Source organism: Pristiophorus japonicus, chromosome 10, assembly GCF_044704955.1.
Source record: "Pristiophorus japonicus isolate sPriJap1 chromosome 10, sPriJap1.hap1, whole genome shotgun sequence".
Classification (NCBI taxonomy): Eukaryota; Metazoa; Chordata; class Chondrichthyes; family Pristiophoridae; genus Pristiophorus; species Pristiophorus japonicus.
This window is the reverse complement of record NC_091986.1, coordinates 98,494,577-98,516,460: the sequence shown is the minus strand read 5'-3', so window position 1 is coordinate 98,516,460 and position 21,884 is coordinate 98,494,577. Positions and strand designations below refer to the sequence as shown.

Sequence of the window (21,884 nt, the reverse complement as noted above, 5' to 3'; positions counted from 1 at the left end):
CAATGGAAATAGCCTTCCAGTTACAAAAATGTCTATCGACCATTATCCTTTGTTTCCTGCCACGAAGCCAATTTTGGATCCAACTTGCCACTTTGCCCTGGATTCCATGGGCTTTTACTTTTCTGATGAGTGTGTCATGTGCAACCTTATCAAAAGCCTTGCTAAAATCCATGTAGACTACATCAAGCGCACTACCCTCATCAACCCTCCTTGTTACCTCCTCAAAAAATGAAATCAAGTTGGTCACACCAGACCTTCCCTTAAAAAAATCCATGCTGACTGTCCTTGATTAATCCGTGCCTTCCTAAATGACGGTTAATATTATCCCTCAGAATATTTTCCAGTAATTTGCCCAGCACCGAGGTTAGGCTGACTGACCTGTAATTACTTGGTCTATCCCTTTCTCCCTTTTTAAACAATGGTACAATGTTCACAGTCTTCCAGTCCTCTGGCTCCACACCTGTAGCCAGAGAGGATTGGAAAATGATGGTCAGAGCCTCTGCTATTTCCTGCCATGCTTCTCTTAACTGCAAGTCAGTAGTAGGAGTTCCAGCCACTCGAAGAAATTACGGCAGCTTGGTCCTTTCAGACGGTTGGACACCCACTTCGACCGGTTCAGCGCAAGTCCCAGAGTCCGTTCGGCCAGTTTTTAAAAGTCTTGAATGATGTCCCGGTGTAGGCCGCAAGCCTCGAACAGGAGCCGAAGGCTGGTGCGAGGTCCCTTCGGCCCAGGGTAGAAGTGGGCTGGTACGGGGTCCCTTCGGCCTGGGATAGAAGCGGACTGGTGCGGGGTCCCTTCGGCCCGGAACAGTCGATTAGAAGTTTAAAACGGACCACCGCCTAATCCGATCCATCATTGATATTAACATAGCCCCAAAGCAGAGGGGACAACAGAAGCAGTGCTGCAAAAAATTAATGCCAGGGCACTTATAAGACCCAGCTAAGAAAGCCCTATCTAGCCAGCGCCTCACAGCTAATCTGGCGTGCCTTGATGACCCTGAGATGCTCAATGCCCACAGCGCTTGGTCTGCCCTCCAGGCCTCCATAACCAGTGCCTGTGAAGAGACACTTGGTTACTCAACCAGAAAACACCAGGACTGGTTTGATGAAAATGATCAGGAGATCCAAGAACTAATAGATTGTAAGCGCAGAGCATTTCTGAGCCTCAAGCAACAACCCAACTCGGGAGCTGCAAAGCAACCTTAGAAAGCTCAAGGCTGAGGTCCAACAAAAAACCCGGAACCTAAAGAACAGGTGGTGGATGGAGAAAGTACAGGAGATACAACTGGCCGACAGCCACGATATGCGAGGATTCTTCATTGCAGTCAAGGCCACCTATGGTCCCAACTCCCAAGGCCCCACCCCACTCCTGGCCGAGAACAGGGAAACACTCATCAAGGACACCGAGGCTGTCAGGGCCCGCTGGAAGGAGCACTTTGAAGATCTCCTCAATCGAGACTCTGTCTTTAACTCGCGTGTTCTCAACTCCATCCCGCAGCATGTGACCCGCCACCACCTCAGTGAAACCCCAATGCTGCACGAGGTAGGCAAAGCCATAAAACAGCTCAAGAATAACAAGGCTATGGGTGTGGATGGAATTCCTGCTGAGGCGCTAAAGTATGGCGGAGAGGTGCTGTGGCGTGGATACATGACCTCATCTCTCTCATTTGGAGGGAGGAGAGCATGCTAGGAGATATCAGAGATGCAGTGATCGTGACCATCTTTAAAAAGAGGGACAAATCCGACTGCGGCAACTACAGGGGAATCTCCCTGCTTTCAGTCACTGTGAAAGTTGTCACTCGAGTTCTCCTCAAGCGTCTTCTCCCTGTGGCCGAGGAGCTCCTTCCGGAATCACAGTGCAGATTTCGTCACCTACGGGGCACAACGGACATGATCTTTGCAGCACGACAACTGCAGGAAAAATGCAGGGAGCAGCACCAGCCCTTATACATTGCCTTTTTCGATCTTACAAAGGCCTTCGACACTGTCAACCGTGAGGATCTATGGAGCGCCCTCCTCCATTTTGGATGCCCCCAAAAGTTTGTCAACATCCTTCGCCGGCTCTATGATGACATGCTGGCTGTGATACTGACCAGCGGATCCATTACAGACCCAATCCACATCCGGACCGGGGTCAAACAGGGCTGCGTCATCGCCCCAACCTTCTTCGCAATCTTCCTTGCTGCCATGCTCCACCTCACCGTCAATAAGCTTCCTGCTGGAGTGGAACTAAACTACAGAACCAGTGGGAAACTGTTTAACCTTCGCCGCCTCCAGGCCAGGTTCAAGATCACCCCAACCTCTATCATTGAGCTGCAGTATGCGGATGATGCCTGCATCTGTGCACATTCAGAGGCTGAACTCCAGGATATAGTCAATGTATTCACTGAGGCATATGAAAGCATGGACCTTACGCTTAACATCCGGAAGACAAAGGTCCTCCACCAGCCTTTCGCTACTGCACAGCACTGCCCACCAATCATCAAGATCCACGGCGCGGCCCTGGACAACGTGGACCATTTCCCATATTTCGGGAGCCTCTTATCAACAAAGGCAGACATTGATACGGAGATTCAGCATCGCCTCCAGTGCACATTCAGAGGCTGAACTCCAGGATATAGTTGATATATTCACCGAGACATATGAAAGCATGGGCCTTACGCTTAACATCCATAAGACAAAGGTCCTCCACCAGCCTGGCCTTGCTGCACAGCACTGCCCCCCCAGTCATCAAGATTCATGGCGCTCGATAATGTGGACGACTTCCCATATCTCGGAAGCCTCTTATCAACAAAGGCAGACATTGATGCAGAGATTCAACATCGCCTTCAGTGCCCCAGTGCAGCCTTCGGCCACCTGAGGAAAAGAGTGTTTGAAGACCAGGCCCTCAAATCTACCACCAAGTCCATGGTCTACAGGGCTGTAGTAATACCCACCCTCCTGTACGGATCAGAGGCATGGACGATTTACAGAAGACGCATCAAGTCGCTGGAGATATATCACCAACGATGTCTCTGCAAGCTCCTGCAAATCCCCTGGGAGGACAAACGCATCAACATCAGTGTCCTCGCCCAGGCTAACAATCCTCAGCATTGAAGCACTAACCACACTCGATCAGCTTCGCTGGTCAGGCCACATAGTTCGCATGCCAGACACGAGACTCCCTAAGCAATTGCTCTATGTGGAGCTCCTTCATGGCAAACAAGCCAAAGGTGGGTAGCGGAAACATTACAAGGACACCCTCAAAGCCTCCCTGATGAAGTGCGACATCACCACTGACACCTGGAAGTCCCTGGCCGAAGACTGCCCTATATGGAGAACGTGCATCCGGGATGGCATTGAGCTCTTCGAATCTCAACGCTGCGAGCGTGAAGAGGTCAGGCGCAGGCAGCGGAAGGAGCGTGTGATAAATCAGTCCCACCCCCCCCGCCTTCCCCCGACGAATGTCTGTCACACCTGTGACAGGGTCTGTGGCTCTCGTATTGGACTGTTCAGCCACCAGAGAACTCACTTTGGGAGTGGAAGCAAGTCTTCCTTGATTCCGAGGGACTGCCTATGATGATGATGATGATCTCTTAACTGCCTGAGATCCATTTCAGGAATAAAAACAGAAAATGCTGGAAATCTCAGCAGGTCAGGCAGCATTTGTGGAGAGGAAACAGAGTTAACGTTTCAGGTCACCTCTTTGTCAGACCTGGAGTGTTCGAAAAGAGCAGATTTTTAACAAGCACTGAAAGGGGGAGGGGAAGAAAGAACAAAAGGGAAGGTCTGTTTCTATGTATGTGATAGGTTGGAAGACAAGAGAGATTTGAGAGACAAAAGGGATGATGGCCCAAATTCAAATGTCAGGAGTTAGAAAAACATTAGTCGAGATAGGGTGCGAATGGTGGGATAATGACCAACTGCCATTAGAGACAAGGAGAAAAAAAGAAAGAAAGAAACAGGCTCTGAGGGAGGCAGGGGAAAGGAGCCAAAGATTGGCAGCAGTTATGCTCTGAAATTTTTGAACTCTATGTTGAGTCCAGAAGACTGTAACATGCCTAAACGAATGATGAGGTACTATCCCTCGTGCTTGCGTTGAGCTTCATTGGAACAGTGTAGGATACCGAGGACATGGTGGGAATGGAGTGGAGAATTAAAGTGACAGGTGACTGGAAGCTCAGGGTCACACTTGCAGACTGAACGGAGGTGCTCCGCAAAGTGGCCACCCAATTTACGCTTGGTCTCCCCAATGTCGAGGAGACCACATTGGGAGCAGTGAATACAATATACTAAATTGAAAGAAGTACAAGTAAATTGTTGTTTCACCTGGAAGGAGTATTTGGGGCCCTGGATAGTGGGAAGGGAGGAGGTAAAAGGGCAGGTGTTGCATCTCCTGTGCTTACATGGAATAGTGCCGTGGGAAGGGGAGGGGTTGCTGGGAGTGACTGCGGAATGGACCAGGGTGTCGCGGAGAGAGCGGTCCCTTCGGAATGCTGAGAAGGGAGGAGAGGGGAAGATGTGATTGGTGGTGGGATCACGCTGAAGGTGGTGGAAATGGTGGAGGATGATCTGTTGAACATGGATCGTGTTGAAGGTGAGGACAAGGGGAATCCTGTCATCAATTTCCATTTCATCTGGGCCTCGGGATTTATCTACTTTTAAAGATGCTAAACCTCTTAATATTTACTTTCTCACTATGCTTATCTCATTTAATATTTCACATTCCTCCTCCTTAACTACAATATCTGCATCGTCCCTCTCTTTTTTGACGACAGATGACAAAGTATTCTATAAAACATATCCATGTCTTCTGTCTCCACACACAGGTTACCTTTTTGGTCTCTAATTGGCCCTACTCTTTCTTTAGTTATTCTCTTACTCTTTATGTATTACAAAGCATCTTTGGATTTTCCTTGATTTTACCAGACAAAAATTTTTCATGCCCTCTCTTTGCTTTCCTAATTTCCTGTTTAATTTCACCCCTGCACTTCCTATACTCCTCGAGGCTTTCTGCAATATTTAGCTCTCAGTATCTGACATAAGCTTCCTTTTTTTCCTTATCCTACCCCATATACCCCATGACATCCAGAGGGCTCTAGATTTGGGAGTCCCACCCTTTTTCTTTGTGGGAATATATTTGTTCTGAACCCTCACTATCTCCTCCTTGAATGCCTTGCACTGCTCTGACTGATTTAACTTCAAGTAGCTGTTTCCAGTCCACTTTTGCTAAATCACATCTCAGCTCATAAAATTGGCCTATTCCCAATTGAGAACTTTTACTCCTGTTCTATCTTTGTCCTTTTACATAACTATACTAAATCTAACTGAATTCTGATCACAACCAGCAAAATGCACTTTCCACCTGCCCGGCTTCATTCCCTAAAACTAAGTCCAGTACCGCCCCCTCTCTTGTTGGGCTTACTATGTACTGGCTAAAAAAGTTCTCCTGAATGCATTTTAAGAATTCTGCGGCCTGTAAACCTTTTGCACTGATCTATCCCAGTTAATATTTGTGTCGTTGAAATCTCCTACTATTACTAACCTATTGTTTTTGCACTTCCCAGAAATGTGTCTACATATTTGCTCTTCTGTCTCCCTCTGACTGTTTGGGGGTCTATAGAACACCCGCAGCACTGTGATTGCTCTTTTTTGGTCTTCAGCTCAACCCATATGGCCTCATTTGATGACCCTTCTAACACATCATTCCTCCTCACAGCTGTAATTGTTTCTTTAACCAATATTGCGACTCCCTCCCCCCCTTGTTTTTTATTCAAAGTAATTATTTGTACTGTACAGACAGCCGTCCAGCCCCCCTTTCTTACTCCCCCCCCCCCCCCCCACTACACTTTTTTTGACCAACAGGCAACAAGCCTCGCTCCCTGTTAAGCTCCGCCCCCCCCAGCCCCGAATCATTCCCTCCACGCGGTGCCAAGAAACAGGACCTGAGGCCCAAGACTCCGCTGAGGCCCCGACTCTCTTCCGCCACTGACTCCCTGAGGACTTGCCCTCGCTAGGCCCCAACTCGCTTCAACTCTCCACTGCTGACTCTCTTTCCCCCCCCCCCACCTCCATGACTCGCCGAGGACTCACTTGGCCCCGACTCGCTCCCTCGCTGATAGCGGCGGTCCTGGGCCCGAGCATGGCTGGCAGGGTGGAGAGAGAGAGAGAGGGGCTGGGGGGAGAGAGAGAGGTTGGGGGGAGAGAGAGAGGGAGAGCGGGAGCGGCTGGATGGAGAGAGTGAGAGAGAGAGAGAGAGAGGCTGCGGGGAGAGAGAGAGAGAGAGAGAGAGAGAGAGAGGGAGGCTGGGGGGAGAAAGAGAGCGGGAGAGGCTAGGGGGAAAGAGAAAGAGAGAGAGGGGGGGCTGGGGGGTGAGGGAGAGAGAGGCTGGGGGGAGAGGGAGATAGAGGCTGGGGAGGGGGGGAAAGAGAGAGGCTGGGGTGAGAGAGAGAGAGAGAGAGAGAGAGAGGCTGGTGGGAGAGAGAGAGAGAGAGAGAGGCTGGGGGGTGGGGAGAGAGGCTGGGGTGAGAGAGAGAGAGGCTGGGGGGAGAGAGGGAGCAGGAGCGGCTGGGTGGAGAGAGTGGGAGAGAGTGAGAGAGAGAGAGAGAGAGGCTGCGGGGAGAGAGAGAGAGAGAGAGAAAGAAAGAGGCTGGGGGAGAGAGAGAGAAAGAGGCTGGGGGAGAGAGGGAGAGAGCCTGGGGTGGGGGGGAGAGAGAGAGAGAGAGAGGCTGGGGAGAGAGAGAGAGAGAGGCTGAGGGGGGGAGAGAGAGAAAGAGAGAGGCTGAGGGGAGAGAGAGAGGCTGAGGGGGGAGAGAGAGAGAGAGAGAGAGGCGGGGGGGCAGAGAGAGAGAGAGAGAGGGGCTGGGGGGAGAGAGAGAGAGAGAGGCTGGGGGAGAGAGAGCGGAGAGGCTGGCGGGGGGGGGGGGGGGCGGAGAGAGAGAGAAGCTGAAGGGAGGAGAGAGAGAGAGAGAGAGAGAGAGAAGCTGGGGGGAGAGAGAGAGCGAGACTGGGGGGCGGAGAGAGGGAGGGGCTGGGGGGAGAGAGGGAGAGGCTTTGGGGAGAGAGAGAGAGAGAGAGAGAGGCTGGGGGGTTGGGGGAGAAAGAGAGAGAAAGGCTGTGGGGAGAGAGAGAGGCTGTGGGGAGAGAGAGAGAGGCTGGGGGGGTGTGGGGGAGAGAGAGAGGTTGGGGGGAGAGAGAGGGGGAGGCTGGGGGGAGAGAGAGAGAGGCTGGGGGGAGAGAGAGAGAGGCTGGGGGGAGAGAGAGAGAGGCTTGGGAGAGAGAGCTGGGGGGAGAGAGAGAGAGGCTGGGAGGAGAGAGAGAGAGAGAGAGCGCGAGAAAAGGCTGTGGAGAGAGAGAGGCTGGGGGGAAAGTGAGAGACACGGATCGGTGAGGCGGGGGGAGACACGGGTGTGGAGAAGACGGATCACGTTCTTACAACCCCCTTCAAGGAACATAGTTGGAGTGGATGATATCCAGAAGTCACGACACGGTCACTATTCACTTCATACCCAATAGACCTGTTAACAACCCGTACACAATGCTTGCCCCATCTATGGTGGGGTGGGTGGGGGGGGGTGGGGATGAACTTGTGCTGGGGTAAGGCACTTCAGCTGCCCCTTGCTGCCTTCTGGGGAGCTCTGTTCTCTGTCACTTCAGGAAGTCAAAGTGGATCGAGTTACAATTTGCAAAGTCCTTTGGATGGGCAGTTCCAGTTACACATTCCAGTGAAACTTTGGGCTGTGGCTTATCTTCCAAGGGAACCAATCATAGACAAAGAGTGGATAATGGTGGCCATTATCATAGTACAAATAAGCATGCTTTTTTTAATTTCCCTCTTTATTTTGTCTGAAAACCCTGTAACCAGGAATGTTGAGTGCGATTACTGCCCTTCTTTCAGCCATGTCTCAGCAATAGCTGTAATTTAATACTTCCATGTGTCTATCTGTGCCCTCAGCTCACCTGCCTTATCCACTAGACTCCATGCATTGAAGTATATACCTTTGAGCACTGCCAAACTCCTTTGTTGTCTATTTTCTAGCCTTTGTTCTCTATGTCTTCCAAACTCACATACTGATGTTCTGCCTTCCATTTACAGCTTTGCTTCTCTGCCTCCTGAATCTACGCTCAGGTGCCCAGCCCCAGCCAAGCTAGTTTAAACCCTCCCTAACAGCACTAGCACCATCCTCAATGAAGATATGAGGTCCTGTTGAGGTGCGACCCATCATACTTGCTGGTACAGGTCCTACCTTCCCCAGAACCGGTTCCAGGGCATCAAAAATCTAAAGCCCTCCCTTCTGCACCATCGCTCCAGCCAGGCATTTATCTGCTCTATCCTCCTTTTTCTGCACTCACTAGTGCATGGCACCAGGAGGAATGCAGAGATTACTACCTTTGAGCTCTTGCATATTAATCTCGTTCTTAGCAAAGCAGAGAAAAATTAACCCCTTTGTGCCCTCGCAACTCTCTCGGATTTAAAAAAAAGTCTCCTAACCCATCCCATAATTTGTATGCTAATCATCTTAAAGTTATGTCCTTAGACTCCATCAACCAGCAGAACTGTTTTTCCCCTTTTTTACCTCATCAAAATCCATCAGAACTTTGCACACCTATATAGAATCTCTTAACTTTCTCTTTCCTTTGGAAAGAGCCCCATTTCTCCAGCTTCTCCTGATAACTAAAACCCCTCATCCCTGCTGTTGGCCATGGTGAGAAAAACTGATGAATGAAGAATTTCCAGAAAGCATTTTAAGTGATTTGTGGGAAACAGTGGCCAAATTGTGCCGTTAGAGTGATGAGTTTATATAGGCGAAGCGCCTATATAATGTGGACATCGGAATTTGTAATGGGAAAAAGTTGATACGAAAAGTGTGATAAAAACGCGACAAGAAGTCAAGAGCAGACAGGAAGTATATGCAAACATAAGATTGTTAATATATTATAGATGTACCGTTTAGTTGAATTTAGATATATAAATGATAGCTGAAAAAGTTCTAGGTATCCTGTTGTCAGTTGATGTGTTACTGTAGCAGAGCTCGTCCGTGTGTATGCACATACTTCTAGGAATAGATCATTAGACTGCCTCTCTCCTCAGTTGTGAAATGGTGTAGAAAAAATGAAGGAACCAGAGAGAAATTACAGAGATGATTTTCCTCTGCCATGCTCCTATACAGCACACACAAATGAGTGCAATGCAGAGTTAAAATGGGTGCTTAAGTGGCTTTTCTGATGTCTGCACCTGAAAAGGGCGCAGCAATGTAAATGTATGTCAGAGACCTCTGCACTCAAACCTCCTCTAATAGCACTTGATGTAGTTCGGGATAAAACTGCTCCTATAAAAACTCTCATTTCAGAGTTGTTGTTTCAGCGTTCTCTGTCCTTATGGATTGGTTGGTTCCGACAAGAAAGGTCTTTTTTTTTGGCTTTCTGGTAATAAACTGTTTTTTGTGCTTCTCTTCATAATTTAGAATGCTGTTAATATTTTACTTAATGGTAAAGACTGTATTCAGTAATGTGCCCCCTGTCCTCTTGCAGTGAATCTTATTTTAAGGCACACAAGGGGAAACAATAACAAGTGCCCTTGATAGATGGTGAAGTCATTTGCCCAGCTGTCCCCTGAGCCACAAAGACTCGTTTCCTCCCCTGACCATACAACTACTCCATGCCATGTGGAATAAAAAGAGAAGCCTTACGGTCAAAAGTGCACCATCTTCCTATCCCCGCAACATAATTTTTAATTCCCATGTTTATTTTCCCTGTTCAGTCACTTATTGTTTAGGATCATGCTTGTTGACCTTTTACCTGTTCCTTAAAACAGACTGTAAGGGCACCCAGACACCTGCGCATTCAAGGCACAGCTGTATGCACGCACAGTGTATGATACATTTAAATGAATATATTTATAGTCCACAGAAATACAAATTGAAGTTTCTGGCTGATTAAAAAGTATTTCAAAACTCCAAAATTAATCAACTGTTCTAAAATTAATTGTTCTATTCACACTAAAATCCACAAAAATCAGTTTTGAAACTGTTTTCCTATCATGTGGCACAAAACTGCTGTAGTTAATAGTGGGAAGGAAAGACTGGCAACAATTGGAACAAGAACATTTGGAAAAGGGAAGCTGAAGGATAATTATGTGTTGTAACTCACTCAGTCCATGGATCAAAGTGACAGCAGAGCGCCTTGACCTTCTGTTCACTTCCTGAAATGCCATCAGTCGTGCGCTCAATGGTTTATTTTAATGAAGACAAACTGGAAGTTTGGCTGCTGAGTTTGCACTCCAGATGCAGTGCACTTTTTGTTACTTATTATCACATGAAATAAAATTTAGTTGGTATATTTCTGCTGTAATTTCAATTTAAGATAGAAATAGATTGGTTCCTTTATCATGAAGAGTGCAACACAAAAAATTGTCATGTAAACCGAAAACGAGTACACCTTAATATTTTGGGTAAACAGAGAAAAATTCTATGAACTGCCTTCATTCTCAGAATATTGTGCAGTAAATAATCTATTTCAGTATTAATGTTACTCTTGTAGCTGCTCAATTTCTGATTTTAAATCAAACTATTAAAATGAAAAATTAATACTATTTGTTATTTGTCAAAATTGTCAAGTTATTAATAACACCATTTTTTTTTCCAGATATACACTCTGCCTCTTCTTAGCAAGAAAGAAGAACGTAAGAAATCTTCTAGTTATAAAGTGAAATGCATTGATAAATGTACATTCCAAGAAATATGCACATGTTCACTGCTCCTCGCACACTCTTCTGTTAATGTTTTTAATGAATGACTGCATACTTTAAATGGACACAAAGGGCCCAAATTTCCCCGTGAGTTGCACCATTTTTTTTGGGTGTAACTTGATTTTTCTGGTGTATCTTTTAAATTGCAAATATGGTCATTTAATTTGCGCCAGTGTAAGTGAGTTAGTTAGGCTTTTTGCTTTTTTTTCCAAAAGGGGGCGTTACACCACTTACACCATTTATGCCAATTTGGCCAGAAAAAAGTTGTGCTAAACTAACTTAGGGCAGCGTATGTGTCCACTTTTGTCTGCACAGAAAGACCTTACTTACAGTTAAGAAATCAGCGCAAGTAACTACATTTAAAGCTCCACCAAGCACCAAACAAAGCACAAAAAGTAATAAGCAATTAATTAACAAATAAAATAGAAGGAACCCTGCCCCTAAAGCACCAAAGTAATAAGCAATCAATAGATAACACTTTAAAAAAATAGAAGGAACCCTGCACCTAAAGCACCAAAATCAATCAGTAAATAACAAATAAAAAATAGAACTCCTACCTTAGGGAACGCAGCGGGACGCCGATGAGGGAGCCCATTCGGCCAGGGCTAGGGACGGCGTGCTTTGGCCTCTCCCACACAGCCTGCAGCGTGCGTTTGCAGAAACGGCTTGCCAGGAGCTATGCAAATGCATGCAGACTCTAGCGCGCATGTGCAGAGGTCCCGGCACTGTTTTCAGTGCCGGGACCTGGCTCCGCCCCCAATCCATTGGGCCACGCTGCGCCACGATGGAGGAGAGGCTGCGAAGTGGCCAAAATACAGAGGTTTTTTTTCGGCGCGCTTGGAGGTGGACAAAAGCGGCGCAGCTCGAATGAGGCCGCCAGAAAAAGAGGTTAGCGAAATTTAGGCCCAAAAAAACTAAAATTGTAATTCTACCAAATCATAATCAACTACAAAACATAGTGGCATAGATTGTCAGCCAGTACACCCAAATAATACAGTAGAAAAGTATATTTCAGGCCATAATATTCATCTGAATTATTTCGAACCATAGAATATCAATTAGATGAAATTGAGCAGCATATCAAAAACATCTCAGCCCTTCCATAAACTAAATAGATAAAATGCAAAGCCATTTATCAGTAAAGAAAAAACAAACTTGCATTTATTTAGCGCCAATAAAGTCACTTTTGTTACATAGGCAAATGCAGCAGCCAATTTGCACACACCAATGCACCACAAATAACAATGAGCTAAATGACTAGTTAATCTTTTTCTGGTGGCATTGACTGAGGGATAAATGTTGACCAGGAGAACTCCCTGGTCATTTTCAAATAGTGCCATGAGGTCTTTTACATCAACCTGAACAGGCAAAAGAGGCCTTGGTGTAATGTCACATCCAAAGATGGCACCTCCAACAATGTAGTGTTCACAAGTACTGCATTGAAGTATTAGCCTAAGAGCTAGAAATGGGTCTTTTGGCGATAGTGGTATTTTTTGGGCAATTTTACGCAAAAATACCATTACAAATACCACTTTTTTTTAAGGGGTAAAATTGGCAACAAATTTTTTTCCGCAACAGTAAATAATCCCCCACACACGCACAGACACACACACCAAAATAAATTGCAAAAAACAAAAAATAAGAAATCACTAAATATTCACAAGAACTAACACAACTTAACTATCTAGTCGCTGCAAAAGAATTAAAAAATAAAAACTTTAACTTACCTTTTTTGCAGGTATTCATATTAGCGCTGTTTCTGGGACTGCAACTTAGCTTTTTACCTGGCGTTTTTTTTCGCACAGAATACGAGTGCGCCGAATGGCCAATTTAAAGCGATATTGCGTTTTTTGGCGTTGCATGACAGCGATCTGCTTTTCAGCAGTATTTCAAAACTGCCAGTGCACAACTTTGGCCAATTTAGGTGAGCACCTTTTAATGTCAAAAAAAGCGAAATATCATCACCGAAAAAACGGGTGCAAGGCTGACCAATTTCTAGCCCTATATGTTTTGCTCAAGTTCCTAGACTGGGACTTGAACCCATCACCTTCTGACTCAGAAGTAGCCAAGCTGGTCTGTGCTCCTTCTTTGTTCAAAGAGGCAAATAATCTCCCAAAATAAAGCATCTTATGAATAAACTGAAGAGTATATGGAGCAAGTGAATACATTATTGCTTGCATAGAATCCATAGTATAATTTTATTTTTATACCTGGATGGTCATTCCTCATTTTCTATCTATCCCCCCTGCTAGCAAATGTATACAATTTAATATGTTTTTGTTCTATGATCAAACTAGTTACTTTGGGCCCAAATTTCCCCATGAGTTGCACCGTTTTTTTTGGTGTAACTTGATTTTTCTGGTGTATATTTTTAGTTGCAAATATGGCCATTTAATTTGCACCAGTGTAAGTGAGTTAGTTAGGTTTTTTGTTAGGTCAGTTTTTTTTTTCAAAAGGGAGCGTTCCCAGCCACTTACACCATTTATGCCAATTTGGCCAGAAAAAAGTTGTACTAAAGTAACTTAGGGCAACGTATGTGTCCACTTTTGTCCGCACAGAAAGACCTCCTTACTTACAGTTAAGGAATCGCGCAAGTGACTACATTTAAGGCACCACCAAGCACCAAACAAAGCACAAAAAGTAATAAGCAATTAATTAACAAATAAAATAGAAGGAACCCTGCACCTAAAGCACCAGACCAACGTATTAAGAAATTAATAAATAGCACATTAAAAAAATAGGAACCCTGCACCTAAAGCACCAAAATCAATCAGTAAATAACAAATAAAAAATAGAACTCCTACCTTAGGGAACGCAGCGGGATGCTGAAGAGGGAGCCCATTCGGCCAGGACTAGGGACGGCATGCTTCGGCCCCTCCCACACAGCCTGCAGCACGCGTTTGCAGAAACGGCCTGCCAGGAGCTACTGCACATGCGCGCAGACTCCAGCGTGCATGTGCAGAGGTCCCAGCACTGTTTTCAGTGCCGGGACCTAGCTCCGCCCCCCTCTCTTTGTTCTGCACCACGCCAGCTCCACAGACGGCCCGAGAATCGACCATGATCACAAGTATTTTTTCTGGCGCTGCTTTGGATCTAAAATGTCGGCGGGGAGCTCAGAGGTGCGTCGAAAGAAACGGAGGGCCAAATTTGGGCCCATGGTCTGGATCTTGGTGGAAGCTGAGCAGCCAAATCTAAGTGAAGTTTGGCTGCTCTTCAGTACAGATATAGTAGTATAACACAGGCATAGCTCTTGGCTTCCTTTTCTTGTATTGTTGGATCTCTCTCCCTCTGATATCTTTCCATTCATTTTGTTCAGGAGAACCTGATTATGGTTACCATGGATATTATAAAACAATTCCACTGAGTCAGTTGACTTGCTGTGTAACTAACTGAACTAATACATCTGAAATAGTGAAATTACTATCTGTGTGTCGCTTTTTCCCATTTTAATCCCACAAGAGTACTGAGATGTGCTTCTCTGATCAATAAAACTGTTGGATTCAGCCATCAAGTGTTTTATGTCTGCATATGCAGTTTCTGTGGCAGTTCTAATGACACGTGTTAGATAAAATTCTTCATCTAATTAGGTTCCTTTTTGGACATTTTGAGTGACAAGATGTATGTAGAATCATAGAATAGTTACAGCACAGAAGGAGGCCATTCGGCCGTTGAGCCCATTCAAGCACTCTACAAGAGCACTTCAGCTAGTCCCACTACCCCACCCTTTCTCCATAGCTCTGAAAATTATTTTTTCTTCAGGTACTTTACAATTCCCTTTCGAAAACCATGATTGAATCTGCCTCCAGCACCCTTTCAGGCAATGTATTCCAGATCCTAACCACTCGCTGCATCAAAAAAAATGTTTTCCTCATGTTACCTTTGGTTCCTCTGCCAATCACTTTAAATCTGTGTTCTTTGGTTCTTAACGCTTCCGTCAGTGGGAACAGTTTCCCTCTATCTACTCTGTCTAGACACCTCATGATTTTGAACACCACTGTCAAATCTCCTTTCAAACTTCTCTGCTCTAAGGAGAACAACCCCAGCTTCAGTCTAGCCACATGAGTGAAGTCCCTCATCCCAGGAAAAATTCTTGTCAATCTCTTCTCCACCTTCTCTAAGGCCTTCACATCCTTCCTAAAGTGCAATGCCCAGAATTGGACACAATACTCCAATTGAGGCCGAACCAATGTTTTATAAAGCTTCATCATAACTTCCTTGCTTTTATACTCTATGTCTCTATTTATGATGCCCAGGATACGGTATGCTTTATTAACTGCTTTCTCAACCTGCCCTGCCACCTTCAACGATTTGTGCACATATACCCCCAGGCATGTAGTTGCTGGTTTCTGATGAAGGGTCATCGAATTGAAATGTTAACTCTGTTTCTCTCTCCACAAATGCTGAATATTTCCAGCATTTTCTGTTTTTATTTCGGCATCCACAGGTATTTTGCTTTTGTACCCCCAGGTCTCTCTGTTCATGCACCCCCTTTAGAATTGTACTCTTTAGTTTATATTGCTTCTCTTTGTTCTTCCGACCAAAATGTATCACTTTGCACTTTTTAGCATTAAATTCCATCTGCCACGTGTCTGTCCATTCTACCAGCCTGTCTATGTTCTCTTGATGTCTATCACTATCCTCCTCACTGTTCACTATACTTGCAAGTTTTGTGTCATCTGCAGATTTTGAAATTGTGCCCTGTACACCCAAGTCTAAGTCATTAATATACATCAAGAAAAACAGTGGTCCTAGTAACGACTCCTGGGGAACACCACTGTATACCTCCCTCCAGTCCGAAAAACAACCATTCACCACTATCTGTTTCCTGTCATGTAGCCAATTTCGTATCCATGCTGCCACTGTCCCTTTTATTCCATGGGCTTCAACTTTGCTGGCAAGCCTATTATGTGGCACTTTATCAAACGCCTTTTTTAAGTCCATGTACACCACATGAACTGCATTGCCCTCATCAACCCTCTCAGTTACCTCATCAAATAACTCAGCCAAGGTAGTTAAACATGGTTTTCCTTTAACAAATCCGTGCTGACTTTCCTTAATTAATCCACACCTGACAAAGTTACTGTTAATTTTGTGCCGGATTATCATTTCTAAAAGCTTCCCCACCACCGAGATTAAACTGACTGGCCTGTAGTTGCTGTGTTTATCCTTGCATACATTACAACAGTGACTACTTCATTTGCTATAAAGCGCTATAAGACATGAAAGGCACTATATAAATCCAAATCTTTCTTTCTTTACACCCTCTTTTGAACAAGCGTGTAACATTTACAATTCTCCAGTCCTCTGGCACCACTTCCGTATCAAACTGCCTGGCTTTTCCTTCTCTGTACCTTACATAGTCAGGACCCCTTTATGTTAATTGCCATGTAATGATTTAATGTTTGAACACTTTGTTTAGTGTTTTCGGGGCCAGAAAGGCAAGGGCCCAGGGGCGAAGGAACAGTGAGAGAATGTAGTGGGATGTGATCAGGACCCGGGAGAGGCGTGAGTTTGGGGCCAGAAGAGGCGAGGGCCCAGGGGCAGCACAGACCAGCCCTACATTGCGATATGTGTGTGCACTAGGCCCATGCAGCAGAGCAGGTCACCAGTCATCATGGGTAATCCTTGCCACTGGACCCAAGACCTAGCTCTGTCAAGCCTGTGTGGTGGCTGGTGTGCAACGTTAAAAAATCCACGCACAGGCATTTTCCACCTTTCAAGATGTAGTTCGGGATCTGGAATATTAGGTCCTTCATTGAAACACCTGTGTACTCATCCCTTTTTGGCGTGGAAGCAAGTCATCCTTGTTTCGAGGGACTGCCTATGATGATTAGTGTTTATACAGTTTATTATGGTGATATGGGGTGTTTCGGTGTGTAAACATCAGCTGTGATGATTGCTGTCAAAGCTCATACCATGAATAATGGCCATTTAGGCAAGATACAGGAAAGGGACCAACACCTACAATGTCATTGCACAATTTCTGCAGTCACTTCCTCCCTTCCCCAAGCCAAAACTTGCCTGAAAGCCCGTTAAGCTGACTGTCTCAAATGCATGTTTTCCACAGCATCTTTCCTCATGCCTGCCTACTACATGGAGAGCACTATGATAATCAACTGCACACATCATCCACAAGTCAAGCTCCCAAGAAACACTATCAGTTTGCAGAACTATATTGTCAATGTACCCTCATGTGAATACCATTTAAAGAAATATACCACAACTCTGCCAGCATGATAAACCCATTTATGATTTTTCTCCATTTTTTTCAGAAGTTTGTTTAAGGACTGTCACATGTTTCGACTGTTGTACATAATGTGTTTATCCTATCATGATAGGACTTCTTGAAATCACGTTTTATTTAATAAAAAATACTTGATGAGCCATAGGGGAACCATCACAATAATTCTTTGTAACCCTTTTGAGTTTTTTGATAAATGGTACTGATGTTAAGACATTCTCTTTTATATTTATTTCATAATAAAGTATTTAAATCTATTTCTCATTTAATTGGTTTCTAATATAGAGACTGCCAGTAAAGTAACTTTCTGTTGTGGTAACCATGAATTGTGGTTCAAATATGTTTAAAACCTGTTCCAAAGCACTATAATCGTTGGGGGTTAAAATCATTAACTGGCTTTTTATTTAATATTTAGCAAATTCATCATATTATGCTGTATTCCATAAAAACTGCAGGGCCACACACAGCACATGTAGACATGGGAATTTCAGTAATTAAAACTACAGGCTCAGGTTTAAAAATTCAACCTAGGCATGAATGTGATTAAAACTCCAGTTAATGTTGATGAAATTAAGGTGCATGACTAGCAAGGAGAGCACTGCCAATTTTGATGTGTTTTGTTCTCCTGAATTTACTGACTTAATTTTTTAATTGGTTGTGAAACTAAGGGACTCAATTTTGTTTTGCAGTGTACCTTAATGAAGCAGGTTTTAATTTTGTAAAGAAATGCATTGAAGCTGTGGAGACAAGAGGTATGAGACTGACTGCTGTTTCTTAACATTTTTAAGCAATGACTCCTGAATTGGCAATTATATTAAAATCACAAGTCTATATCCCATGATGTTGCACATTAGGAATCAAGTCCAAGTGTATTATTCAGGTTGAGCAGCATTAAAGGATGGTGGACTCATTGCACCATGAAGGGCAAGGAGGCAGATGGGAGTGGAGGGGAGATAGGGAGGAGGAGAGGGAAGAGGGACAGGGGAAAGAGAAAGGAGAGAGAGACAGGTGGAGAGAGGAAAGGCGAGGAGTCTAGTGGCATGGTGTGCAACATGGGAAGGGGAAGTGGATGGTTGGAAACCGATGGAGAATGGGTTGGGAGGCAAAATCTCTGGAGGACAATCTCAATGAAGGTAGGAAATTGTTTGAGGCCCTCTGTGTTTCTGAACACAAGCTGGGAGTGTTGAGAGCTCTGAAAATATATCAGCAGGAGGAGGTGGGGCTTGCAAGATCAGAAAATTGCTCTGACATTTTCCAAGGGGAAGGGTTCAGTTCCAGAGGCATTTATATGGGGGAGTGTGAGGTTGTGAAGGTGGTTGTAGCTGGAGTGTATGAGGCAGTACTTAACTGTCCAGTGAAAGTGCAGTACACATGCTTGGAGAAAACGGCACTGGGACCACATTCCATGGCCTGCTGGGAGAGGAGATTTGTGATGAATCAGCAGACTATCGAAGCCTGCATGCCTTTTGACATAAGGGGTCAACACCACTGCATGATTGTAACTCCTACACAGGCTTCCACAGCTACTCTGTCTGTAGTTTCCTCCAGTTACTACCACTCCCCACAAGAAATTCTGGAGCTCCCCTCCCCATGCTGGCAGCATCTCACGTTGAAGTGGCATTTTGACTGGCTAAATTCTGCAGCACCTAATATATAAGAACATAAGAAATAGAAACAGGAGTAGGCCATACGGCCCCTCAAGCCTGCTCCGCCATTCAACAAGATCATGGCTGATCTGATCATGGACTCAGCTCCACTTCCCTGCCCGCTCCCCATAACCATTTATCGTTTCAGAAACTGTCTATTTCTGTCTAAATGTATTCAATGTCCCAGCTTCCACAGCTCTCTGAGGCAGCGAATTCCACAGATTTACAACGCTCTGAGAGAAGAAATTTCTCCTCATCTCTGTTTTAAATGGGCAACCCCTTATTCTAAGATCATGCCCTCTAGTTCTAGTCTCCCCCATCAGTGGAAAGATACTCTCTGCATCCACCTGGTCAAGCCCCCTCATAATCTTATACGTTTCAATAAGATCACCTCTCATTCTTCTGAATTCCAATGAGTAGAGGCCCAAGCTACTCAGTTGCAGTTTTTTTATCATATCGCAAGCTGCAATATTATCACTCTCCTGTTTCACTTTTAACTCCACCAGTACAACATATATTCCACTCTGCACACACATTCCACTATCCCCGTTCACCCAAGAACAGCCATCCTCTGCTGATTCATCACATTGAATCTTATTGAAACGTATAAGATTATGAGAGGGCTTGACAAGGTGGATGAAGAGAGGATCTTTCCACTGATGGGGGAGACTAGAACTAGAGGGCATGATCTTAGAATAAGGGGTTTCCCATTTAAAACAGAGATGAGGAGAAATTTCTTCTCTCAGAGCATTGTAAATCTGTGGAATTTGCTGCCTCAGAGAGCTGTGGAAGCTGGGACATTGAATAAATTTAGACAGAAATAGACAGTTTCTGAAACGATAAATAGTTATGGGGAGCGGGCAGGGAAGTGGAGCTGAGTCCATGATCAGATCAGCCATGATCTTGTTGAATGGCAGAGCAGGCTTGAGGGGCCGTATGGCCTACTACTATTTCTTATGTTCTTATATATTAGGTGCTGCAGAATTTAGCCAGTCAAAATGCCACTTCAACGTGAGATGCTGCCAGCATGGGGAGGGGAGCTCCAGAATTTCTTGTGGGGAGTGGTAGTAACTGGAGGAAACTACAGACAGAGTAGCTGTGGAAGCCTGTGTAGGAGTTACAATCATGCAGTGGTGTTGACCCCTTATGTCAAAAGGCATGCAGGCTTCGATAGCCTGCTTTGAAAGGTAGCTTTAAGATTCATGTTGCAATTTAAAAAAAATCAAAGTATGATTAATCTAATTTAGATTATCAATATAGTTCACAAAACACTTACCATTAATACTTAGTCTGAGATTCTGCAGTGGGAAAACGTATTCTTGCACAGTTCCAGTGCTAGTTTTGGAGCTAACATTATATGATAGATCTTTTAAACTGATGAATATCAATCACAGCATCATCTAAAGCCGTAACTGATACTGCAGGTAAATGTCTCTGATTTTCCTGAGTTTCCCATTGACAGTTTGACCCAGGAGTTTACAATGTAATCTGAAATGGAAACACACAGAGGCCGAAATTGGTGAAAAACATGGTCCGCCCATTTTTCGGCGGTCCATCATTTTTTACTGCCCAGTGCTGCTGGAGCTGAGTGGGCGGGAATTTCATCCCACTTTTCTTGGCGGGAAGCCGAGCGGACGGGAGTGGAGTGCAGTGGGCGGAGTGCGGCGGAGAATGCATTTCGACTCGGGAAACTTCGGTTCCCGAGTTGTGCGCGCATGCGCGTAGCTCTCAAGCTCCGCCCCCCCCGAGAGGCCAGAGACTGCTGGCCTGAGATCACTGTGTGGGGTGGGGGGAAAGAGATCACTGTGGGGCGGCCTGAGATCGCTGTGAGGAGAGGGAGGTGGGTAGAGATCGCTGTGAGGGTGAGAGATCACTGTGTGGGGGGGAAGAGACGGTGGGGGGGGGGGGGGGTGAGAGAGCGACTGGGGGGGGATGAGAGAGAGAGAGAGTGAGCGAGCGAGACTGGGGGTTGAGAGAAATTGGGGTGTGAGAGAGGATAATAAAAATGTTATTATAGTTCATTAATAAAGGAGTAAATAAGGCTTTATTAAATCATTTATATTATTGCTTAACACTAGAAAATACTACAATCCATTTAAAAATACATCAAATTGTAGAGAACTTTAAAGATCTGTGTAATATCAAACAACCTTGTCAGCTCTGTGTACATAGCGGCCATTTAAGATCCACATAAAAGCACCTTCTCCAGGACAGTATGCATTTCCGGCAGTATGTCATGAATTTTGCACGTTTGGACAGTATGGCGGCAGTCTGCATGGGCGGGCGGTGTGCATACCGTCCGGCGGTATGTCATTGATTTTCCGCCGGGCGGTATGTCGGCAGTATGTAAGTATTTTTTCACCAAAATTGCATTTTTGGCCAGTAGTGGTCAGTATGTCGATAAATTTCGTCCAACAGTAATTAATATATAATAGATATATTCTTATCCGTATTTTTCACTTTGTTTAATTCTTCATCTCCCACTGCAATAGTTCCCACTCATATAATTCTGCTATGGTAGATATATGGCCACAACTATTTAGTATGTTACAATCAGTGCCACTCACTGGCCAACATGAGGTGTGCTTCAGCATTGCAGGAATTGATACTTTCTGTTCAGTTGTACCTATTCTTTGAGATTCAACACTGCATCTAGTAGTTTAGCAAGAACTGACAAAACTTATTCTCTTCCCGAGAGCAGGGATGAGTGAATCTCCAACAAGATGCATTATACATTAATGATTTAGATGAAGGAATTGAGTGTAATATCTCCAAGTTTGCAGATGACACCAAACTGGGTGAAGATGTGAGCTGTGAGGAGGACGTTAAAAGGCTGCAGGGTGATTTGGACAGGTTAAGTGAGTGGGCAAATGCATGGCAGATGCAGTATAATGTGGATAAATGTGAGGTTATCCACTTTGGGGGCAAAAACACGAAGGCAGAATATTATCTGAATGGCGACAGATTAGGAAAGAGGGAGGTGCAACGAGACCTGGGTGTCATGGTTCATCAATCATTGAAAGTTGGCATGCAGGTACAGCAGGCGGTGAAGAAGGCAAATGGTATGTTGGCCTTCTTAGCTAGGGGATTTGAGTATAGGAGCAGGGAGGTATTACTGCAGTTGTGCAGCGCCTTAGTGAGGCCTCACCTGGAATATTGTGTTCAGTTTTGGTCTCCTAATCTGAGGAAGGACGTTCTTGCTATTGAGGGAGTGCAGCGAAGGTTCACCAGACTGATTCCCGGGATGGCGGGACTGACATATGAGGAGAGA

General features: G+C 45.1%; 1 protein-coding gene across 2 annotated transcripts in view; it reads left to right on the top strand.

The window, feature by feature from the left end:
- The window catches only part of LOC139275038 (rho GTPase-activating protein 42-like), a 608,898-nt gene that overhangs the window by 453,070 nt on the left and 133,944 nt on the right, over window positions 1-21,884 (top strand). For both annotated transcript variants that reach the window (XM_070891940.1, XM_070891941.1), the window contains exons 12-13: window positions 10,624-10,660; window positions 17,657-17,719. In XM_070891940.1, the coding sequence (XP_070748041.1) occupies window positions 10,624-10,660; window positions 17,657-17,719 (100 nt within the window). The remainder of the gene's footprint in view (window positions 1-10,623; window positions 10,661-17,656; window positions 17,720-21,884) is intronic.